A 24812-nucleotide genomic window follows, 5' to 3' on the forward strand; every position below is an offset into this window, starting at 1 on the left:
CTCTCCCTCCCTCTGTGACTCTGCCTTTCAAATAGATAAATCTTTAAAAAAGAAATATAGATCAATTACACCTGATATAAATTTAGCAACTAGATTGATATGTAATATAAATATAAAAGTGATGCCAGTTGACATATTACCAAAAATAGTATAAATATTTATTTTTATAGTAAAAATACATCAAAATGGTAACACTTTTCACGTAATAGGTTAAATAAGACATATGAAGGTACTTCAAAAATCTGTGGGAAAACAGAATAAAAAATAAGTCTATTTCTGTACCAAAAATGTTTGACACCCAGTTTTTTTTAAATAATAGGCATTCTCCATGAACTTTCTGAAATATCTTCATGCTATTTTAGTATATATGCTGCTGCAGTGAGCACAAATACCTTACTAAAATTAGTTTTCACTATTTCTTTCACTTTTGTCTAATATGGCTACTAGAACATTGGAAATTGCATGATAACTTGCATTGCATTACAGTCAGACAATGCTAAGAACAATGTCTGGCATACAGTAAGAGGGAAATAAATATTATCTATCACTATTCTATTATCATAATTATCGGATGTAAGGTAGTCTGGGGGTGGTCAAAAACAATTAACATGTGTTTTTACCCTCTAAAACTGAGCCTAGTTAAGGGAAACCAGACATCATGACAATTTCACAGGACACAAATCAAACATATATCTAAGAAAAGAGAGGACTTCCAAAAACATCCATAAAAGGATATAGTAAACGCATTGAAACTTTTTGAATTGCTATTCTAAAGACTGACAGAAATTAGGATTCATTTGTGTTACTCATCCAATTGAAACAGATCCAAATAACAGAAAAAAAGAAAATCCTGGGAGGAAACAACAGAGACTGAAGGCAAATGTCTCCTGTTTGTAAATGGCCTGGGTCTTGCCTTGCTCCCCTGGCCCACTCCACATTGAGAGACAGCTGGGTGGGGAGTGAGGGAGGGAGTTTGGATCGGGTCACAGAGATCGGGCAGGCGTGCAGGAGAAATGCCACTGGGGCCAAACTCTCACCTTGATGAGAGCCAGAGCAGGAGGCCCTGTAACTGCATTCACCCAGCAACACAGGCAGAAGAACATTCCTAGACATGCTACTCATGATAACCAAAAAACTGGCAACTAAAACCCAGAGACTGCCAACAGGAGAATGGATACCAACAGCACACTAGCTGCCGTCTCACAATAGAGGCGAACAAACGATGGCTAAACACAGCATGCAGGAAATCTTGGCGACACACACTGCACCACAGAAGCCAGGCACTGAAATGGATAGACTGCATGTGTCCATTTGTAGAAAACTCAGGAACGGGCAAAACTCATCTACGTAACAGAGGTCAGGATAGCAGTTACCTTTGGGTAAGGAGGACAGAAAGTAACACACTGGGAAGGGACAACGGGGAACCTCTGGGGACCTAGAAACGCTCTCCATCAGGATCTGGGTCGGGTTGCGTGGGTGTACACAGATGCTAACACTCATGAGGTGCACGGATCATATTTGCATACTGTGTATGTTAAAGCTCTATAACATACTCTATCCCATCAATAAATGACTAGTCAGCTGAAATTTCCTTTCTCATCCCATCCCCTACTATCTTCAAATGTTTACATCACTGTACAATTTGGGGGCTGCAAAACACTACAAGTCATGTGTACCATTTTATCTTATGAGCCTACGTTCAGGCAATAAATGATACAGGCGTGTTTTAAGGGATGATCTCCCACATGCTTTAGGGTCATGGTTTCCAGTTCTTGTGAAGCACAGGGCACTTGTTTAAAAACTGGGATTTTAGAGGCACCACTGCTAACAATCCTTCCACGAGTCTGCACAGGGATGAGAAGACTGTTTTGTAAAAGTTCCCAGAGTGGTTCTGAGTGGAAACCCCTGCTGTATGGAAAATCAACTTGTCATGACATGGAGGACAACTGATGGTTAAGGTGTCGTGGATGAGAAACTGGATCGAGTAAAGTAGCGTCACAGCAAGTTCTGTTTCTTGGTTTCAGTCGGACCTACTAAGAGAGCCAGCAGAGTTTCACTTCACTTCAGTGGCAAGGACAAGAAAGGCTTAATTAAATATAATGAAATACATTGGGCCTAGAGGAAAGTGGCCATCTTTGGTCATGTCTGTGTTAGATTATTTCAAGGAGAAATCAAATCTATTGGGAACAGACTCTTCTCCTCCACGTCACATACAGAGTTTGTTCAGGAAGGCTGCTTTTAACTGGCAAAGCTGAAGCTATAAAGCACTAGATATGGTGATAGGGATTTACAGCTATCTCCCTCCTTGCCAAGTATCAGAAAACCCTGGTAATAAATATCCACATACAACCCAGCTCCATATTTCTCTTCTCACTAGATGCCCGCTGCTAATTGTCCTGGCTTACAGATACATACTTCTTGAAGCCATCACTTTCACTAAGAGACTTGGAGTTCTGCTGCCTGGAGTTCAGAGAAACTGCTGTCATCCTTAAATAATACAAAGGCAAAAAAAAACCAGGGTGCTTAGGAACAGTAATCTCCTAAAACCTGCTGCTGTGGTGCAGATGGGGAGCACAGCCAGGCAGCCACTCATGGTAACAGTTGCTAGGGAGACTGGGTTAGGAAACATCAAGCTCAAGGGGTCAACTGGAAATTAAGCCAAATTCAAAAACTGCACATGAGAGGCTGGAAAAGAGAACACACCCACATGTAGAGCTCATTTTTAAACCATGTATGCCATTTGAAAAAGAAAAGCCATTCATTGTGTGCCACCTTTCTGTTCTCACACCAGAAAAAAGGAGTGCTCACACCGTGCTACACATACTGGGCAGGTCCTTTCACACAATTTTCCAGCTGCTTATGGGATTTCTGGGTCCTAGGCAAAGTATTTGAAAGTATTTTCCCTTGGGGAATATATGAATGCTACCATTTGTATCTGCACCTCCTGTCTGCCCTGAGCAGTTTGTACACTACAGTTGGTGACAGGGGCTCTGCCTAGGGTGGAAATGTGCAGAGCCAGAGATTCACCCGTTCCCCCATTCCTAGCACACAGCAGCTGTGGTGAAGGGCTGGACCCCACCCCAGCTCCAAAGGTGGGCTCTGAATCATCTCAAACACTCAGGGCAAGCCATTCTCTTATCAAGGTGACTGGCGGAGATAAGCCAGGTCCAGGCCAGCATAGTCTTCCTGGCCCCGAGGACTGCTCCAGAAACTCTCCAATCAGCGTGAAGCTCGGGATGACACTGGCGACTCAGAAGCTGGACTGAAATCTGGATAGTATGGAAGAGGGGGACACAGCTGGGTCTGCTGCTCTCACACTGCCAGGCTGAGGGCAGACAGCCTGCAGATGAAGCAGAATCTGAAACCCTCACAGACAGCAGGTACCCTGAACAAACCAGGCCTACATCCCACCCTATCGCCACTTTTTGTGTACCAATAAACCCTTGCTCCATTTAAACCAGTTTGGAATTTGGTTTGCTGTTATTTGAAGTAAATAAACACAAAATGCTACATGTCTAATAGGTAACTGCATCTTCTACCTGTATAAAATGTATGTACCTTAAAAAATGCATAAATTAATCATTTCTTTTTTTTCCTGTCCTCAAATAGACATCATTAGCCATCCAATTTGACATCAAGGAAGAAGGATTCAGAGAAAATAAAAGTAACAAGAACAAATGGATCCTGTTACTGCAATGCATACAATGCTGACTATGAGCCAAATGCCTTCCCATAGGCTCATCTCCCACTATAGATGATCAGGTAGTACGACTGGCTGCATCTCACAGTGAGGGTCTGAGAAACAGAAAGGCCAAGGTCAAGACAGCCAGAGCCAGAGAAACGGCAAATAATGGAGCCACAGTAATGCACAGGCAGGACTCACCAGTGCAGGGAGGCCGACAACCTCTCCTTACTCCCAGGCTCACTGCTACTCTACTGCCAGCTCCTCCTCTCCAACCTTACAACTCTTAGAAATCATCCAAGGTGAGTTAAATGTGCTCCTGGGTGACATAAACAATAAACTCTCCTGTACCATGAAATGGCCAATTTTTAAGCTTTTTTGGTCAACTAAGCCAAGTCCCTACAATTTAGCACCCACTGAGCACAGGTGTACATAAAGCCCACTTCCATATGACCAGGTAATCTTTTCCTCCCTGACTGTGGCAATAAATATGCAGTAAGAGCCCATCAGCACACATGCCTCACTGCAGAAGATCAGAAGCAAAATCCCTTATGTATTCCAAATAATTTATCTTGTGGTGCCAACATTGAACAAGGCACATTTGACTTCTTTCTGAGCCTTTTGCTCCAGAAATGTTACTCAAAAGTAAGAACCAGCATATACTTGGAATAGCTTTATTTATGGGCAGTTCCTGCAAAATGAGAACTGCGGTGAAAAAGATGGTAAGCTTGGCATTATTAACAACAGCAGAGCCGGGGCTGTGAATAGCTTGGCTAGGCCTCTGACCCTGCCCAGTGCTGTAGTGCTGACAGCCATCTCCCCTGTTAATTATCAAGTCCCAGTTGCAGGGAACAATGGACTTTGTTTATTACTTTGCCTTTCATCTTAAAAAAAAAAAAAAAAAAAAAAACAGTTGCAAGAGCAGAAAAGAGAGAACACACAGTTTGATGGAAATTAACAGCCGGAATCTAACTTTAATGAGAGGTTGACAAATTAACAACTGTATACTAGAAAAAAGTACAGTGACATCTTTGTCCTCTTGCTTGAAGATCAAGGAGGAGCCAATGAGCTCGTATGTGTGAAGGCACCTCAAAAAGATGCAGCACTTGGCACCTGAGACCTCCACAGTCAATTCTACCCAGACAGACACAAAGTCATTCACGCCAGTCTTCAGATTAAAGCAGGGAGAAAAACGCTTCCTCATAATCCTCCTCCAGTCTTCTCTACTGCAAACCGCCCCTCCCCACACACATCCCAAATCCTCCCTCCTCTCAATATGAGGCTACTTCAAAGAATTTGTAGAAAATGGAATTCAAAGGTAAGTTTATTTTGGTACAAAAATATTTTTGAAACCCACATGTAGGTCATTCATAATACACATTTTCCATGAACTGTGAATATTTCAAAAATTTTTGGCACCTAAGTAAATATATCTTTTAATTGCCTTTTCTATGAATTTCACCAAGTTCCCTTGCACTCTTTTCCATGGATGAAAGGAACACACGCTAAGACAAACACACAAAATTGTAAGCCACTGGGGCAGGCAGGGAAGGCAAGGGAGCAAGAAGACTAGAGAAAGACAACACTTACAGCGGATCTTTTGCAAAAATGGCAAAACCATTGCTTTCTTTGTACCTGTGTGTAATCCCCTCTGTCTCCCTCCGGTTTTAGTCATATGACTAGCTTTCGCCAATGAGACATCAGCCATCGAGATGCAAGTAAAGCTTGGAAGTGCTTGGACAGTGGGGCTTACTCTCTCGTGCTGTTCTTAGGACTCTGAGACCACCAACCTGATGGAGATGGGGAGACACAAGGCCAAATCATCCCCAGCTGACACGGCCAGTCACCAGCCCCGTGAGTGAGGCCATCTCGGACCACCCAACCCCAAGCCTCGAAGGAAGGCAGCAGAAGTGGACTGAGGCAGCTGGGGCCACAAAACCATGGCAGACCATCCCGGCTTGTTTAAGTCACTAGGTTTTAGGGTGGCTTGTTATGCAGCAAATCCTCAGACTTGCCCTGAAACATCTTAAAATGGGAAAACACAGTTGAGTTCAACAATTATTCGCTGAAAGCTTCCTATTATAAACAACTACGACCCAGACCCTAGAATTCATGAAATACAAACGTGAGCAAAAGGTGTCCCCATACCTGAAGGACAAGACCCAGGTCCTCAGACCTCAAGCTACAGCATAGGGTGAAGGCTCAGGCCTCACTCCCCCTCCTCCCCAGGTGGCCTGATACTCACTAGTGCAAACAACTACTCCAGGAACACACACTGTGCAACACCATTACAACCACCCACTCATTCAGGATTCAGACCCACTGAGCGAGCAGTGAACAGAACACTGAACCCACTGTGATGTGAACTGTGTCCTTGAGGAGTTTACATGCTAGTGGACATAAGTTCATAAAATGCTTTCTATGTTTTGGAGGCTCTTCAAAGTGCTTTAAGTGTGTGTGTATATATGCACACATACACACAAATATATAAATTCATTTAGCCTAAGTTACCTGTTTAAGTAAGCTTCAGTAACAAAATACCATAAGTGAAAATGGAAGGCTTACTTGTTTTATATAATCTGAGGCCTCAAACATCAAAGAGTCTGGGAGAGGGACTCCTCTGTTTTATCCGCTAATGCAGTTTAGGTCTGTTTCCATTAGAAATCAGAGGATGTGACAAAGTGACACCAGACAACGGGAGGTTCACAGAGGAACACTCGACTGTGGCAACGTTTTCTGGCATCTGAATGCAGTCTGGGAGGACAGGGATGGTTTGCAGTGCCGAGAGTTATGCCTAATAAACAAGATGATCCTGATGGACAAGGCTTGATGAAGGAAAGGAGGAAGGGACAGAGGGATGGCTGGGTGAAGGGGTGAAGGGATGAATCGATGGCAGGGACAAACTGAGGCAAACTGGGAAGCCATTATGGGAAGGAAAATTTCAAATGCACAGTGATGCCAGGGATTTCTTTATCAACAGAGGCAGCAGTTCTAGATTACTAGAATGCCAGCATGTCAACAGAGTGTTCACTTTTTATTTCTTCTTTATTTTCAAACTTTTGAAAGCTTTTAAAGTTTTTTTTAAATTTATTTATTTGAAAGGCAGAGTGAGAGAGAGAGAAAGAGAGATAGGGATAGACAGAGAGAGAGAAACAGAGAGATCTCACTCTCTAGTCCATTCCCCAAAAGGCCACAATGGCTGGAGCTGAGCCAGACCAAAGCCAGGAGCCAGGATCTTCTTCCAGGTCTCTTTCATGGATGCAAAGGCCCAACCACTTTGACCATCTTCCACTTCTTTCCCAGGCACATTAGCAGGGAGCTGGAAGTAGAGTGCCCATATGGGATGCTGGTGGTACAGGCAGGCGGTGGCTTGATCTGCTGCCAGACCAGGAAATAAAGTTTTTAAAAAGGTACAAAAATTAGTTTAGAGATCTGTGTTAAGCTGCAGCCTACTGATGCCAGCATCCTCTATTAGATCCCTGGTTACAGTTTTGGCTGCTTGGCTTCCAAAGCAGCTCCCTGCTAATGCCTAGAAGAACAGCAGAAGATGGACCAAGGTCATGGACCCCTAGCACCCATGTAAGAGACCCACATGGAGTTCCAGGCTCCTTGCTTCAGCCAAGCCCACACTCGGCTATTGCAGCAATTTTGGAAGTGAATCAGCAGATGGAAGATCTTTCTGTCTCTCACTCTCTCTGTCACTATGTCTTTCAAATAAATAAATGTTTTTAGGGGACTCACATGGTGGCATGGTGGGTAAAATCACCAACTGCAAAGCCAGCATCCTATATCAGCGCCAATTTGAGTTCCGGTGCTCCACTTCCAATCCAGTTCCCTGCTAATGGTCTGGGAAAAGCAGCAGAAAATAGCCCAACCCATGTGGGAGACCAGGAGGAAGCACCCAGTTTTGGGCTGGCTTAGCTCTTGTCATTGTGGCCAATTTGAAGAGTGAACCAGCAGACGGAAGATATGTCTGTCTGTCTGTCTGTCTGTCTCTCTCTCTCTCTCGCTATCTCTATCTCTCCCTAACTCTGACTTCCAAATAAATAAATCTTTTAGAAATTAAATAAGTAATTTTTAAATGCAGCTCAAGAAAAAGTTACTGAGATCCTAAGAGCATCACCTGCACATGCCTACACTAATAAGCAAGTGCTGAGTTGGACTGACTGCATCCTCACAGTGAAAACCAAAGGAGAAACAGCACTGACTTCCAGAATTCCTTGGCAGTCAATCTCTGCAGGGATGAACACGCACATTTTCAAAGTGAATTTTATTTCCATGCTGCCACATGAGCTTTAGCATCAATACAGTTACATGCTGCATAATGACACTTCAATCAATGATGAATTGTATACACGAGAAGGAACCCTAAAGATGACATCACCTAGTGACATCATAGCTTAGTTTGTGTATTCTATGACATTCGTGCAATGAAGCAACCACCTAACAATGCATTTCTCAAGGTATCCTTGCTGTGAAGCAGCACATGACTGTCTTCTATATCTTTAAAATGACAATGAGGTCAGAATTCTGATCAATGAATACTGAAACAGCTGTTGGCAAGGAAGCTGGCAACCCATGGCTGAAAGAGATTTCTCCTCCTTAATCCAAAATCTGGGGAAAACTGATGCCTCTAAATAAAACTCTACCCCCCACCTACCCTCATTTTCAAGCCTTATACAAAGAATAGGTCAGGATTAGCTACACTTAAAGGAGAGAGGCCAGACCCCCCCCCCTCCAAAAAAAAAAAATGCTGGCATCCCATATTCCAGAGAGCAGAGGATGCAGCCTCCTGGGCAGCAGGGATCCAGAAGACCACAGGAAACATGTTTCCCAAACGTAAGCTGCCAACAGCCCAGTTATCAGTGCTGCTTCCAAGCCAGTACACTCCCCAGCACATGTCTTCCCAACAAAATGGAAAATTACAGACATCCGGGGAGAAAATGCTTTATGAGTTGCCATATCTTTCAGAGACAAAAAGTTCAGGTGCCTGACTCCACCACAGAGCAGAAATCAGTTTGCTGACAGCGTGTTTCTCTATGAAATCCCAACTCAGAAAATCTTAAGCCAGGAACAGACTCCAATTTCATTTTAGTATGATTCTCATTATTCAAAACTTTAGTGAAAAGCCCCCTTCCATCAAATGTGTCACGCGCCCCTGCCATTGGCTTGTATGTCATGCCTCTTCTAATCACCTGAGGAGGCCAGGCAAGACATGGATACAACTTAAACAAAATCACTTGCAAGGTGATCCCACTGCCACATCACTTCAACCGTGCTCCAGCCTCCAAATTCAGTTCAACAAACACTAATTGTTTTCTGTCTGCAATGCACAAGCTCTCAAAAGAGTTCAAGGAGACATGGAATTAAAACAATGCAGGGGGGCTGGCGCCGCGGCTCACTAGGCTAATCCTCCGCCTAGCGGCGCCGGCACACCGGGTTCTAGTCCCGGTCAGGGCACCAGATTCTGTCCCAGTTGCCCTTCTTCCAGGCCAGCTCTCTGCTGTGGCCAGGGAGTGCAGTGGAGGATGGCCCAGGTGCTTGGGCCCTGCACCCCATGGGAGACCAGGAAAAGCACCTGGCTCCTGGCTCCTGCCATCGGATCAGCGCGGTGCGCCGGCCGCAGCGCGCCGACCGCGGCGGCCATTGGAGGATGAACCAACGGCAAAGGAAGACCTTTCTCTCTGTCTCTCTCTCTCACTGTCCACTCTGCCTGTCAAAAAATAAAATAAATAAATAAATAAATAAAAATGCAGGGGCCTACACCATGGTATAGCGGCTAAAGCCGCCGCCTGAATTGCCAGCATCCCATATAACCACTAGTTCGAGTCTCAGCTGTTCTATTTCTGACCCAGCTCTCTGCTAATGCCTGGGAAAGCTGTAGGAGATGGCCTTAAGTCCTTTGGGCCCTGCACCCACATGGGAGACCCAGAAGAAGCTCCTGCTCCTGGCTTCAGATCAGCCCAGCTCTGGCTGTTGCGGCCATTTGGGGAGTAAACCAGTGGATGGAAGACCTCTCTTTGTTTCTTTCTCTCTCTTTCTCTCTGCTTCTGCCTCTCTAACTCTGCCTTTCAAATAAATAAATAAATCTTAAGAAGGGGGGTGAGAACAATGGTACAAATCAGGTGAGGGTAAAAGGGAACTCTTTGTATTACTACCTCACAATTTTTGTCTTGTAAATTTAAAACTATTCTGATGTAAAACTTTTTTTTACAAAATAAAAAGATGATACAAATTTCCCATGAACTTTCTGAAGTCCACACATACATACTGCAGGTTGAAGATTTCTTATTCAGAATGCTTGGGGTCAGAAGCGCTTCAGGTTTCAGATTTTTTTCACACTTTGGAGCATCTGCCTTTACATGAAAGATCTTAGGGATGGGACCAAGTCTAAACACAAAATGTGGGGCCAGCATTATGGTGCAGTGGATTACACCATCCATATCCCTGGCATCCCGTATCCCATATTGGAAGATCTCCCTATGTCTATTGTTCTGCCTCTCAAATAAGTAAGTAAATCTTAAAAAATAAAACACACACACACACACACACAAAATTCATTTATGTTTCATGGAAACCTCATACACACAGACTGAAAGACACTTTAAACAATATTGATAGTTCACCTGTATTTTGACTATGATCTGTCACGTGAGGTCAAGTGTGAAATAATTATTCACTTGTGGCATCATGTTGATGCTCAAAATTTTTCCAATTTTGGAGCATTTCAGATGAGAGATGCTTAACTTGTAGCTCCATACAAAATCTGAAAAACCAATCACCATTCAACTTATGCTCACATGAGGCTCATTCTGTCTGGGAAAGCCTCCCAGATGACAGTGGATGGACTTGGGCAAGCTGCTCCCTCCCCACTCACCCAGGGCCAAGCCACAGTCAGAAGCCCTATGCAGGGCAATGGAAACACAAAATCCAGACAGATGCTGGCGTAATCAAAAGGCGTGTTTCCAGCAAGGATGAGACCCTATTTATTGAAAAATGAGAGGAAAAGCCAATGCTAGTGGGATTCGATCCGAGCGCAAGCCCAGGGCCGCCCGCACCACTTTGCAGCTCTGCTATGGACAGGCACTCCCAGAGGCAGCCCTCCCTTCTGCCGCACCATCTGTCAAGACAGGAGCCAGCCTGATGCTGCCGTCCAACTGCCTGTGATTTATTCTGAAGCATGGAGCTCAAGGAGTTATTTGGAAGTCAGATAACAAACCTTGAGCATTTTTCTGTAACCATTTATAAAATGCTGGAACAGAGAAACCAAAATGTGTACAAGGCAGATAAACCACAAAGGGGCATAAACATGTTGGGGGTGGGGTGGAGAACAATGTTGGGGGAGGGGAGTGGGAAAGAATTGGAGGAGGATTCGTAAAGAATCGCTTGAACACAATCACCACTCATAAAACTTATACCGGGCTTGTAAAAAGCCAGGCCAAAAGGGGCACAGAGGGGTACAATGTATGGCTACCAAACCACTATAAACACTGCACGCTACAGCTATGCAAAAGGGAAACCACAGAAAACCCCCGAAGCCAAGGCGCGCAGAAGCTGATCTGGCACAATATTAGCGCCTGAGTCCCAGGAGAGTCACAGCAAGTTAGGACAAACTTACCCCAGGAGGAAAATCACATTGAGCTAGGAGGACAGCCTCTACAAGGCAAGAGTATATTAACACACCAGGTGATGAGGGGCTGGCAGTGCAGGCAGGAGATCAGGTGCATAGCACACTTTTGTATCAGACAAAGTCTTACCACAATAAGAAACTACTTCAGTATTGAAATCCAAGAGACTTTTAATACAGGGAATTGGTGTCTAGCCTTAAAGAGCCAGGAAGCCACTGGGGACAGTGAGGCCACCCACAAACTGGCAACAACAGGGAAACAGCATTGCCCCCAGACAGAAGGGGCAAAGTGAAGAAGGGGCATCTGTGGAGGCCAGGGCTGTGTCACCAGGGTGAATCAGTCTTCAACAGTAGAAGCTGAAACCATGGACAACAGGCCAGTCCCTGGAGAGCCTTGCAGGGCCAGCATCGGGCGGGTCTGTTTCTCTCCAATCTCCCACAGGGGTGTGGACCAGGGCAACCCAGCAGAGCAGAAGGGAAGGGATGGATCTGAAGACAAAGACGTCTAAGACTGCTCCACTGCTCCTCTGTGTCAGCACACGACCTGCAGGTGCAGGGGAAAGCCATCATTCCTAACCAGCTCTGGGGCAGTGCTGATGCTGCAAGCCCATGAACCCCACTTCCAAGCAGGGATCCAAAGCATCCAAGTACAGGGCCAGCAAAAGGAACTCAGCCATCCTCCTTCCATAAATTAACAAAATGCAGCCATGTAGGAGCCTTTCAAACATGTAGAGGTGGGAGCAGGACTGGGGCAGGGCCGCTGCCTGCACAACCCTCTCAGGTCACTATTCCCACCATGTCATCCTATCTCTATGATTCACAGTCATTCCAGGCTAAATTGTGTCCCCCAAAATCTCGCATGCTTAGCCCTCAGAGTATGACTATATGTGAAGATAGGACCTTTACTTAAGTTCATATTTATTAACTAAGGTGATTAAGTTAGAATGAGGCCAATTGAGTGGCCCTGATCCAATATGACTGTTGTCCTTATAAGAGGTGATGGGAGCCGGCGCCGTGGTTCAATAGGCTAATCCTCCACCTAGCGGTACTGGCACACTGGGTTCTAGTCCCAATCGGGGCGCCGGATTCTGTCCCGGTTGTCCCTCTTCCAGGCCTGCTCTCTGCTATGGCCCGGGAGTGCAGTGGAGGATGGCCCAAGTGCTTGGGCCCTGCACCCCATGGGAGACCAGGAGAAGCACCTGGCTCCTGCCTTCGGATCAGCGCAGTGCACCGGCCACAGCGCACCGGCCGCAGCGGCCATTGGAGGGTGAACCAATGGCAAAGGAAGACCTTTCTCTCTGTCTCTCTCTCTCTCTCTCTCACTGTCCACTCTGCCTGAAAAAAAAAAAAAAAAGGTGATGGGGACCTAGGAAAACCAGGAGTCTGGCACACAGATAAAAGGGCCTGTGAGGACCCAGAGAGCAAGGAGCCACCTGCAAGCCAAGGAGAAACCAACTTGCCAACACCGTGATCTTGGGTTACCAGCTCCAGGACTGTGCATGACAACATTTCTGCAGCTTAGACCAGCCAGTCTGTGATATTTCTATTATGGCAGCTCCAGTAGATTAACATAAAAGTTTTTATTTTTGCTTCTCGTTGCTCACTGCATCCCATTAAGTTTTCCTGACACGTCTGCATGTGACAAGCAGAGCTCTAGGAGCCTGCTAAACAGAATGAGAAAGAGATGGGCTGGGCCAGACCCTGTTCCCGCTGCTCTATGAGTACCAGATGCGACGGCAGAGAGAAGGAAAAGACAAGATTCCCTAACTCAGATGCTGACAGACACTGTGACCCAAGTAAAACTAAATGCTACGAAAACAAAGGGGAAAATAAAACCACCCTAACTGGGGAGTCGGGGAACAGGTGGGGTGGCCATCAGGGAGGGCTTCAACAGGGACTCTGACAGAGGCACAAAAGAGAGGAGCATTCCATGTGATGGAGCAACTCAAGCAAAGGCCAAGAGATACTCAGAAACCCAATGCCCAGGCGGGGACCAGCAAGCCAGCAGGCAGCATCATGGCCAAGGTTGGGCAGACAGAACTGTGACACAGCAGATGGGACCCAGCAGAGACCAGTGCCCCTAGAGGCCAGGCAAGGAAGTATGGACTTGGGCAAACGAGGACCATAAAATTAGGGGCAGCAGAGTGGACACAGAGATTACAGTGTCCCTTTAAGATAAACTCACGTTCTGTCTACTTTCCAAGGAACTTGGAACCTTCATTATCTATTACCCTGTTAACTCAGACGTGGGGGAGCAGGTGCTATCTGCAGTGACTTCCAAGCTGGGATCCAGGGTAAGTGACAGTTGTGGAAGAGAGTCACAAGCCAGTGTGAGGCGGACAGGGAACTGAAGGTCCGAGCTCCAAGTTCTGCAGGTCAGAGCCCCAGGCTGCAGACACTAATACTGTGCTGCCACCATCTCAGTGCCTTTTCTCAGAGCAGAACCCTGCCGCTCTCCCTCCAGCTCACTCGACGCGACCTCGACCCTCACCCAGGCAGGGCCAGGGAAGCACAGGCTGGATGCAGAAAGAAGGGAAGAAAGCCACTCTTGTTTCTGAGCATCCAAGAGCTCGGGATCAGCTGATGTCCAGGGCAACTTAAAGGGCTTGCAAGAGTTCTTCTGACTTTAAAGGACCTCCACCCGACACGCTGTCTGTGGACTCCTACCCCTGCACGAGAGGAGCTTCGCCTAGCTTCCTACATGTATCTGATGCACCACCTCAAGTCTCCTAACAGAAACGGGAAAGGGAAGGAGCACAGTGGTTGCTGCTAACTTGGGTGGGTTCCAGGCAGCTTTACTGGGACAACTTCCTGACTGAGGGAACACATGGACAGCAGAAATGTAGGAAAGGGATCGCACAAACCACACTGATACAGACCCATCAAATAGCAGGCAATTTCCAAAGAACATTTTCAAACAAAGCACTCCCATAGCCCCCTTCTTCACCTGAGCCCATGGGCACTGTCTTACAACAAGAGTTTAAGGCAGCCCCTTAAGACATCAAATGTGAACAGAGAACGACCATAGGTTTAAAGCACAAATACCAACGAGGAAAGTCAAATGGCTGGCAAGGCCAAGAGAAGGGGAAGATGTAAAACAGTGTTTGCCTTTTTCATTACCTTTAACACCTAGCATGTATAACATACTTCCCATCCGAAGATAGGAAGCAATCAGATTTATGAAAACATGGAGGAAGATTTTAGCTTCGGGGTCCACATCATCTCATGAGAAAAAGCGTAAGGAAAAGCCTGGGGGTTTCACTGTCAAGACTGTGAGTGGACAACTTGGCAGAGAGAGGAGTTATAAAACTCCTCCTACAGAGACATGGAGCGAGCACAGTCACATTAGAAGATAAAACCTGGAGCACAGTGGGTCAAGCCTCTGCCTGCAGTGTCCACATCCCATATGGGCGCTGCTCGAGTCCTGGTTGCTCCACTTCTGATCCAGCTCTCTACTATGGCCTGGGAAAGCAGTGGAGGATGGCACAAATCCTTGGGCCCCTGCACCCACGTGAGAGACCCAGAAGAAGCTCCTGGCTCCTGGCTTCAGATCGGCACAGCTCTGGCCGTTACAGCCATTTGGGGAGTGAACCACTGGATGGAAGACCCCTCTTTCTCTCTCTCTCTCTCTCTCTCTCTCTCTGCAACTCTGCCTTTCAAATAAATAAATAAATCTTTAAAAAGAGAGAGAGAGAGAAGAGTCAAAACCTAAATCTTTTAATTTATTGCTGCATTGCTCTGTGCTAACAGGCACTACATATAATTATGAATTTGCAAAGCAGTAACAACCTACAGTTCCCACTTTCCTCCAGTGGAGATTGCAGTGGTCCTGAGCCAAGTGCCATACAAGGTCAAACAACTTGGGCTTCAGGAGCTACAGCAGGCCCTTTAAGAGCAAATGCAACTTAAACAAAAAGATACTTACCCCACACTTGATTGTTCTAAAATTCAAGCGAAGTTTTCACGCACAAAAAGCTCTCAACAAAAGAAAGCAGAAGTGCCATACCTCAAAGTTACAGATTTATCCTGGTAACCAGGGGGAGAGAGGAAGAAAGTCTGAATGTGGAAGCCACATTTAGCACATTTAGCCTTCTGGAGCTAGAAGGAATAGGCCCAGGGCCATCACAACACCCCACCATCAAATCCCAGCACAACCCTGACCTTACCATAGTCTTTTTACTCCCAGAGCAGGCCAAATTGCCTAATGAGTACAAGGAGGACGTTAGGCAACACAATGCTGACCCAGCTCCCTGAGACAGCTGGCAGATGCAGAACTGAATGGCTAACCCATTGACGGTACTGCTGTGAGACACTGGCTGGATGTGTGATTTTCACAAGATGGGGATCCAAGTCAGAGTCCTGCCAAGACATTTGGTTAAACCTCATCTAGCTACTCACCCATATTAGATAGAGATTCGAATTCTCTGGGGAAGCTTTATCGCAACAGACCTTAAACACCACCCTCAAATTCAGCAGCCTCTGCACTGCCTTCTCTCACACATCAAGTAACCAGACAACATCAAAGCACAAAATTCAAATCCGAAATTAAGCCTGGTGTGGCTGGGCCTCAATAGACAGAGGTTTTGTAATAATTCAGCAAAAAATAAGAAACTTGCATTTCAAAGTACAGAATCTGAGAAACAGAGGCCACTCCTGACATCCTTTCTTGGGGAGGCTTGGCAAGCAGGCACACCATCACCACGTGGCCCTGAGATGCGAGGGGAAAAAAACTGCAATAGGAAATCACGAGTTTAGCAACTTCCGAAATCTAGCCGGCCCATGCGAGTGTATATTATTTTCCATCTGATGTATCTTTTTTTTATTGGCGTAACAAAGCAGCAAGACAAAGTAAATGCCCTTGAATATGAAACAGAGCTGAGATGTGTGCCAAGTCAGAAATGGAAAAAGCCCAATGAGTAAGAGCACATATCTTCAACATCAGCACACCCGGGGTGAGTCAAAACACACAGCTGTGTGATGTCTACTCGCCTCCCTCTGACTTCTCAGAATCAAAGCAGAATCCCCACCCATGGAAGTCACCAATCAGTTCCACCAGTCTTACCTTAAGCAATGTACACACTCGCCACATTTGGAAGGGAAAAGAAGTTCTACCTATTCAAGCAAGCATAGGAAGACTAAGATACCTTATATAGTCCTTACTTTCAAAATATTCTGGGTTTCATTCCACTTGTTTGTCCATTCCTTGGTCAACTCTTGGACCTACAAAGAGAAACAAACACCTGTGATTGCTCCACCCAAAAAAATAAATAAATAAAAATTCATATGATTTTCTTGTAGAAAACCTCTAAGTTCTCTTAGCTTATGAAAGGATACACTCTAATTTTTTTAATTAAGTCCCAATTTCTACCCTTGAAAGAACCATCACCACATATAAATCAAACAAGCTCATCTTCTCCTACAAACTACATTAAGGCCAAAAAAGAACAGACATAAATTTGTCAAGTTGCCTAGAATTTTACAACAGTCTTTTTCATGGGGACACTTAAATAAAAGCTGCTTCCTCCAATTCTTAACCAAAATTACAAGTTCAAGGATGACAACATTCTATTAAAGGGGTTAAATTTTCCTGACTGTACTTCAGGTCCTAAGAAACAGTGATTTACTTTTCTTTCTAATTAAATGTGGTGATCAAATCACCTTGGATGCTACAGTTTTCTTTTAGGAGATAATTTGCTTTTGTAGTTAATTAATAGGGTTTATAAATCTCATTCTATCTTTTTAGAAAAAAGGCAGTACTTTAATTGACTCTTTGAGTAAAAGCAAAAATCTTTTGATAAGAATCAGCTTCTTTCCAAGCAGCTGTAACTTAGAGGAGAAAACACCCCCAATTGTTGAACACAGCAATTTGGAAATTACTTCTCAAAGTTAATGGAAATACTCTTCCAGTTCCTTAAAACTTTTTATATGATCCTAGTGATTAATCCACTAAGAAGCAAAAAGGGATACCTGAACTGAGGGGTAGGAAAAAAATAAAAATGAAAACTGTGTTCTGTGGAAAGGAATACACTAGGGCTACACCAGGACTCTCCGCGAGGGAAGAACTCCTCCTCTCAGCACCTTTACCAGTCCAGCTACCTCCTCACTCCCGACAGCCATCGCCCTCCATTGACACCCCCTCTTCCTCCCACCAGTAGGAAGAAATTAATGTGCAGGGCACTTCTGCTAAGAGGGAGATGCTCACATTAAGTGTAGTGACTGGAAAGGGCACTGGTGTCAGCCACCTTTGTTACCGACCAGAAATGGAGGCGCTGGGGTGATGGCTCACTCACCAATATGCAATCCTTCCCAGTCCTTCATCTCATTCCTTAATCTGCCTCACATAAGACAATCGGAGAGCCAAGCACCTTAAAAGATGTCTACCTTTACCATTATGAGTGTCAAAATCTACCATCTTCTTGGTCAACAACAAAAGAAACGGAATTGAAAGACCCTTTCTAACTTTTTTATGATCTATGAAGATCACCCTGATTTATTCAAAACCAGTCATAGACTCCAACCCTACAGACTGAAACGATAGCAATGAAATTCTCATGGCTATCGGGGCTGTTGTTTTCAAAAAGCTTTCAGGATGAAAATACTCTTATCCCTTCCTTTCCTACAGCAGACTAAAAGATTGGCATACTGAATCTGCCAATTTGTACGAAGCAGAGATCATTAGCAATTTATCTGAGAATGCAAAGCACTCAAGAGGGACTGATTCTGCATTCTACCAAGAGGTATGTTCTCACTGAACAACTGTGAGCCAATCAATCCTTTTTAAATTCAATCAAATTATAGCATTAAATATGTGTATACATACATATATGCCTTGGATTTATTTATATTCATTTATATTTTTTTCTTTTTTTTTTCTTTTTTTTTTAACTTTTATTTAATGAATATAAATTTCCAAAGTACGACTTATGGATTACAATGGCTTCCCCCCCATACCGTCCTTCCCACCCACAACCCTCCCCTTTCCCACTCCCTCTCCCCTTCCATTCACATCAAGATTCATTTTCGATTATCTTAATATACAGAAGATCAGCTTAGTATACTTTAAGTATGGATTTCAACAGTTTGCTCCCACACAGAAACATAAAGTGAAAAATAATAGATGATTTTTTTTAATGATGATGAAATCAGAGCAGACCTATTGTCATGTTTAATCCCAGTGAGAGTCAAGTTGGGAATTGATAATTTCTTTTTTTTTTTTTTTAACAGAGGATCAGTTTAGTATGCATTAAGTAAGGATTTCAACAGTTTGCACCTCCCTAGAAACACAAAGTGAAATATATTGTTTGAGTACTCGTTATAGCATTAAATCTCAATGTACAGCACATTAAGGATAGAGATCCTACATGAGGAGTAAGTGCACAGTGACTCCTGTTGTTGACTTTACCAATTGACACTCCTGTCTATGGCATCAGTAATCTCCCTATGCTCCAGTCATGAGTTTCCAAGGCTATGGAAGCCCTCTGAGTTCTCCGACTCTTATCTTGTTTAGACAAGGTCATAGTCAAAGTGGAGGTTCTCTCCTCCCTTCAGAGAAAGGTACCTCCTTCTTTGATGACCTGTTCTTTCCACTGGGATCTCACTCGCAGAGATCTTTTGTCAGAGTGTCTTGGCTTTCCATGCCTGAAATACTCTCATGAGCTTTTCAGCCAGCTCCGAATGCCTTTAGGGCTGATTCTGAGGCCAGAGTGCTATTTAGGACATCTGCCATTCTATGAGTCTGCTGAGTATCTCACTTCCCATGTTGGATCACTCTCCCCTTTATTTACTCCATCGGTTAGCGTTAGCAGGTACTAGACTTGTCTATGTGCTCCCTTTGACTCCCAGTCCCTCCACCATGACCAACTGTGATCTAAAATTGATCACCTGGAACAGTGAGATGGCATTTATAAATCCAAAACATGTTTATACATAGATAGATGGATGTGCCTTGGATTTATTATGTCATTGTATCTGAATCAAATAATATTTATTTAGCACATTAATAAGGAATGCAAACACATGATATCACCTGTAACAATGTGACCAGGTGATATTTATAGCCATGTGGATAGCAAACAATTAAAAAGGGTCAATGAAAAAAACAGATAAAAACTTAGAAAAATGTTATGAGCAAGATCAGCAGGCATTTCTGTCACAGCATGTATAACGCATTCAAATTAAAATGTTTATTGGTTTCTATTAACTTGGTAGGTATTTATGAAAACTATTATGAGAAACAATTTAAGACCATATCCAGACATTTCACAGCATTCAGAATTAGAATTTGAAGCACTAAAATACAAAATTTCATGAGAAAAATAGGGATTAAGAAACTAACATTTTTCCTAATGCTATTATCAGTATATTAATCAGCCTAATTATCTAGAGAAGTGTCAACAGGTCCCTAACTACAACCCAATTTATAGCCTGCATATTGTGTATTCTTAAAAGACCTTTTACCAACAGAATCCAATTTTCTTTCTCAATCTCTTTTAACCATTCAGCAACATGAACACAATCTACTCCAAAAGCTGTTCTTAAAATCTGTTTCTCTTTGCCTGAAGCATTATTTTGCTCTCTGTTTTAAAAAACGAAAAACCAGTATAGAACCAGGTCAGCCGTGAAACGGGTTTTCACACAGCACCAACACAGCTGCTGACTTCGGCCCATCACCACTCTGGAGCCACTCCCTGTCTGGCTGCTCTCTGCCACCTTCTCCCTGCCTCAACTCACATCCAGCTTCAGAGAAAGTAAGCACCTACCTAGAAGAGTCAGAGGTCCTCCCCAAATGCTGAACATCCCCCCAGAAACAAAGTAAAGAGATGACAGAAAGCTAAACGGTGGCCACTGTTCAGTTATGGTGACCACAGCTGTTTCACAAATGTTGAACTGGGCCCCTCTCAATGTGGGTTCTTGGACGCTCTGATGACCCCAGCAGCTCACTGCTTGGTCAAGAGGACCTGCTTGTGAATTCAACTGCAGTGAACATGTGCCAGACAAATCCCATTTGCCACGACACAGAAAACACGATGCAATATGAGAGACCTTCCAATAGTTCTTGGGAAATGTGTATTAAGAAAAAACCAGGCGGGGCCGATGCTGTGGCTCAGCGGGTTAATGTCCTAGCCTGAAGTGCCAGCATCCCATATGGGTGCCGGTTCAAGACCCGGCTGCTCCACTTCCCATCCAGCTCTCTGCTATGGCCTGGAAAAGCAGTAGAAGATGGCCCAAGTGCTTGGGCCCCTGCAACCACGTGGGAGACCCGGAAGAAGCTCCTGGCTCCTGGCTTTGGAATGGCGCAGCTCCAGCCATTGCGGCCATCTGGGGAGTGAACCATTGGATGGAAGACTTTCTCTCTCTCTGCCTCTCTTCTCTCTGTGTAACTCTGACTTTCAAATAAATAAATAAATCTTTTAAAAAGAAAAGAAAAAACCATGCATGGATTGAAAAAAAAATTAAAAACCAAGTAAATTCACCTTAATTCCATTTTTCCATATACTTTTTGAAGTACCCTTACACATAAAAAAGTCAGCTGCTGTATTTCTTTAAAAATGATCATGGGAAGGGGAGTAAGGAGGGAGGCTCTGCGTAATGAATAACATGAATGTCAAGGAGTAGGTACCACAAAACAGTCACCTTAAAAAATAGTGAAAGCTGTGATCTAAAAAGCAAAAAGTCAGGGCCAGTGCTGTGGAGCCTCGTCCTGCAGTGCCAGCATCCCATATGGGCAACAGTTCTAGTCCTGGCTGCTCCACTCCCAATTCGGCTCTCTGCTGTGGCCTGGGAAAGCAGTGGAGGATGGCACAAATCCTTGGGCCTCTGCATCCATGTGGGAAGATTCAGAGGAAGCTCCTGATTCCTGGCTTCGGGTCAGCTCTGCTCCAGCCACTGTGGTCACATGGGGACTGAACCAGTAAGTGGAAGACCTCTTTTTCTCTCTCACTTTCTTTCTTTCTCTCTCTCTCTCTCTCTCTCTCTCTGCCTCTCTTTCTCTCTGTGTGTAACTGTGACTTTCAAATAAATAGATAAATCTTTAAAAAAGAAAAAAAGCAACAAATCAAAGTATCACTTACTCTGGCTTCATTTTGCTGAAGTTTTTCTTCCATACTTAAAGCTGTGGGGGAGTCCAAGAGGGCGATCTAGAATTCAAAGCATAACAAATATCAGCAATTAGCAAACAGCAACAATCCAGAAAAAGAATTTTTCCATAAATAAATTATCAAAAATTTCCACAGAAACCAACAGAGGTGAAAAGTAAGGCCCTACATTCTCCTAAAAAGTACCAGTTGTCTCAAGTATTTAATCTATGAGACACACACTTCATAGTATCAGAACCATGGCACCCTGGCGAGTCTACATTTGCAATACTACTCAGTAAGGGGAAAGACACCACACACTGAGGTTTCACCAAAATCAAGCCATCTAAACCCCTAGATCTTCAGGATCTACCCATATGAGCATGCCTGAAGTATAAAATTCACTGGGAACATGCCTAAGTCTCCCACAACTCCAGGCTCCTGAGGTTCACCAACAGTGAACAAAAAGAAAGAAGCTCATTTATATTCACTGTAGAATGGCATTGCAGGGATGGTTACACTATAATCTATCCATTTTGGAAAAATGTAAGGACTGTTGACGTGAGAATGATAAACATCAAAATCAGGTTAGAACCGGGAGGGACAAGCAGATGGGGACAGAAGAGGAAAATGGAGCCGGGGAGGGCTCACTCAGAGCATGTTCATCCCTGGCCTGGACACAAGGCTCCCTATTCTGTGTGCTTTCTCACTGCCTGGGATGTCTTTGGGAAGAAAGAAAGGCAATGTACCTCCCACCCCATCCACAGGCAAGCACTCTTCCCCAGTTGGGCACAAAATCTGGAGTAACTTTAGTCATATGCAAGTACGTCTGCGTTGCTTCTAATTTATATTTTAATTTATACTGCTTTTAGCTTATATTCTAAAGATTGCCTTTTTCACTCAATAATATGTCTTCTAAAATACTCAGTAAAAATAAACCTGCTTCAGTCATAATCATTTTGGTTCCATTTACAGTGTGTCATTATATATACTCTGTAATTTATGTAATTATTAGCACTCCCCGATTAATGTAAACATAGTGGGGGCTTTTTTGTTTGTTTGTTTTTCCCTAATCTTTTGCTTTACCAACAATACTACTTGTAACCCATCTGGCTATGGGTTACAAGGCTGTGTCACTGGAACACAGAAGGGGAACTGGCAAGTCATCTATATGCATGATTTTTTTCTTTAATTGCCAAGTTGTCCTCTGTAGAGGCCACAGTATTTTTCTCATTGCTATTTATTTTCCACTTTCTGTTCAAACTACAACACTCAAAAGGCATTCTTCCTAGGCTCAGTTAAACAACTTCCTTTCACACGATGGAAGTTCTGCATCATAAAGGGAAATGTGTGTGCAGATGTTTTCAAGTTCAATAAATAATTCCTGTGCATCTGCTATCCACCTCTTGTGGGAAAGAGCTGCCAGGTATATTTCAGGCTATAGGAAATTCAGTGAGGTTTGCACCCTGTCTGTATTTTCACAGATCAAACCATTTATGGGATGTCAAGAGCTCAAGTGTCATCTATTCCTACATAGAAGGCACTACTGTAGAGACACCACTTGCATGTAAAAAAAAAAAAAGGATTTCTTTTCATAACACACTTGAGACATCCATTCTTGGGTTAAGAAATTGGAAAGAAATGTATTTGTATCTTTATTTTATTTCTAGCTTCACTCTAACTTCAACCTTTTAAAAAGCAATCCTTGATTTTCTTTCAAGGGTGGCCTTTCTTCACAGAAGAATCTAACCCTACTAGAACTTAACACACTCTATTCATCACAGAACATAACTCTGCACACACACTAGGCACACTCTAAATAGATTTATTGTGAAAACACAAAAGGACAAGGCTTTGTTCACTAGAATCCCAAAAGCTCTTAGTGAGGCCATTTCAACAATTCAGCAAGGCTCGCACACAGTATCTCTGCCAGGCCCCAAGCATCATACCCCATGTGTCACTGAGTCACCACAGTCACCTCTGTGATGGGCGACAGGAAGCAGAGATTCAGAAAGGTGTTCAACCAAGTCTTTCATTCTGTTAAAACACGTTTTAAAGTCATAAAATGCATGGGTAGAATTTTAACTATTACTCTAAGCATCTCAATTTCTTTCCACTAATGGAGATTATGCTGCTAATCCTATTGCATGCTAAATTTCCATCCATAATTGATAACTATTAGATAGTTAATCATTTCAGGTTTAGTGGATAGAATCTTACACACGTAGCACATAATGAATGCAAAGGCCAATAGGAGGCTGATGTAGAGGAGAAACTGGCTAACTCATTCAAAGCTTTACTTAGCACTTATTTACTCAAATCAATAGTAGGAGCGAGATAATTGTCTCATTAGGATCCAGAAATAGATGCCATTACTCAAAAGAAAATCATCCGTAAATCTCAGAAGAACCCAACCTGATTCCCTTGCGCAAGCAGCATCTTCAGCCTGGCTATTTCAGCTCTCAGTTCACGGATGAGTTTGACGTTGGCGTCCTCATTAATGGTAGGCTTGTTGATGATGTTTTTGGCTCTATTTGCATAGCGAAGAGTACTTAGGGTTTCTCCGTAATTGACATCAGCAGGTGAAATGGCTGTGAAGAATGAATTCAAAAAATAATTTATCCAGCACTCCATGTTTCATTTAACACAAAGTTGGTGTGTAATTTAAAAGTCAGATTAACCCCAGGTCATTGAATAGACTAAATATTCATTGCCACTGCAATGAATATTAAAAATTATCTAAGATTTATAAGAAAGGGTGCTCACAAAACCAAAACACTAAATTAAATGTCACTTTGCTCTTCTGAAGTCTACAATCAGCCATCTAAGATGAGATGCCTCACTGTAGGTAGTTTTTTCAGTTGAAAACATAAGACAGATACAATTTCAAGACCACATATTTCAAAATTAAGTAGGAATCAAATAATCTTAAAAGTTTTGTCAAAGCTTACCACCTGGAAACACCTGAAGCAGATCAGGCAATTCTTGCTTTCCTCAAGCATTGGTTAAACTCACCCCCCATCCCCCGACCGAAGTGAAGGGTTAAGTGACAACACCACTTCATGTGGAGTACACACCCTAAGGTAGGACCCTTGTCTCCACAGTGAACAGGTGTGCTGGTCATGGCAAGGACGTGGCAGAGGGGAAGGGCAGAGTGGAAGGAACAGAGGGTGGAGAGCAGAGTACGGCAGCAAATAGTTCTTGAGTTTGCCGCAATTATTCTCTCCTCTCTCTCCAGTTTTTTTTTTTTTTCTCTATGCTGTTTCTTTCAGTGAATTGGTCAAAATGCAGAAATAAAGTATATTACTGTTATCATTATTTGTCATATGTATTGTTCTTCCTGTCAAGTTTTAATTTTAAATTCTACATTTACTATTTTTAAAAGAAAAACAACATTGGGTTATTTTTATTCTATGCCCCTGTAATGCTT

At 43.6% G+C, this 24812-nt stretch overlaps 1 protein-coding gene across 7 annotated transcripts in view; it reads right to left on the bottom strand.

The window, feature by feature from the left end:
* Window positions 1-24812, bottom strand: part of KIF16B (kinesin family member 16B) — a 314749-nt gene that overhangs the window by 223067 nt on the left and 66870 nt on the right. For all 7 annotated transcript variants that reach the window (XM_008256361.5, XM_070052109.2, XM_008256360.5 and 4 more), the window contains exons 10-12: window positions 23798-23973; window positions 21380-21445; window positions 16470-16529 (exon numbers count right to left, since the gene is read on the bottom strand). In XM_008256361.5, coding sequence (XP_008254583.3) covers window positions 16470-16529; window positions 21380-21445; window positions 23798-23973 — 302 coding nt within the window. The remainder of the gene's footprint in view (window positions 1-16469; window positions 16530-21379; window positions 21446-23797; window positions 23974-24812) is intronic.

This window comes from Oryctolagus cuniculus, chromosome 11, assembly GCF_051225735.1.
Source record: "Oryctolagus cuniculus isolate XC-2025 breed Fujian yellow rabbit chromosome 11, ASM5122573v1, whole genome shotgun sequence".
NCBI classification, from domain to species: domain Eukaryota; kingdom Metazoa; phylum Chordata; class Mammalia; order Lagomorpha; family Leporidae; genus Oryctolagus; species Oryctolagus cuniculus.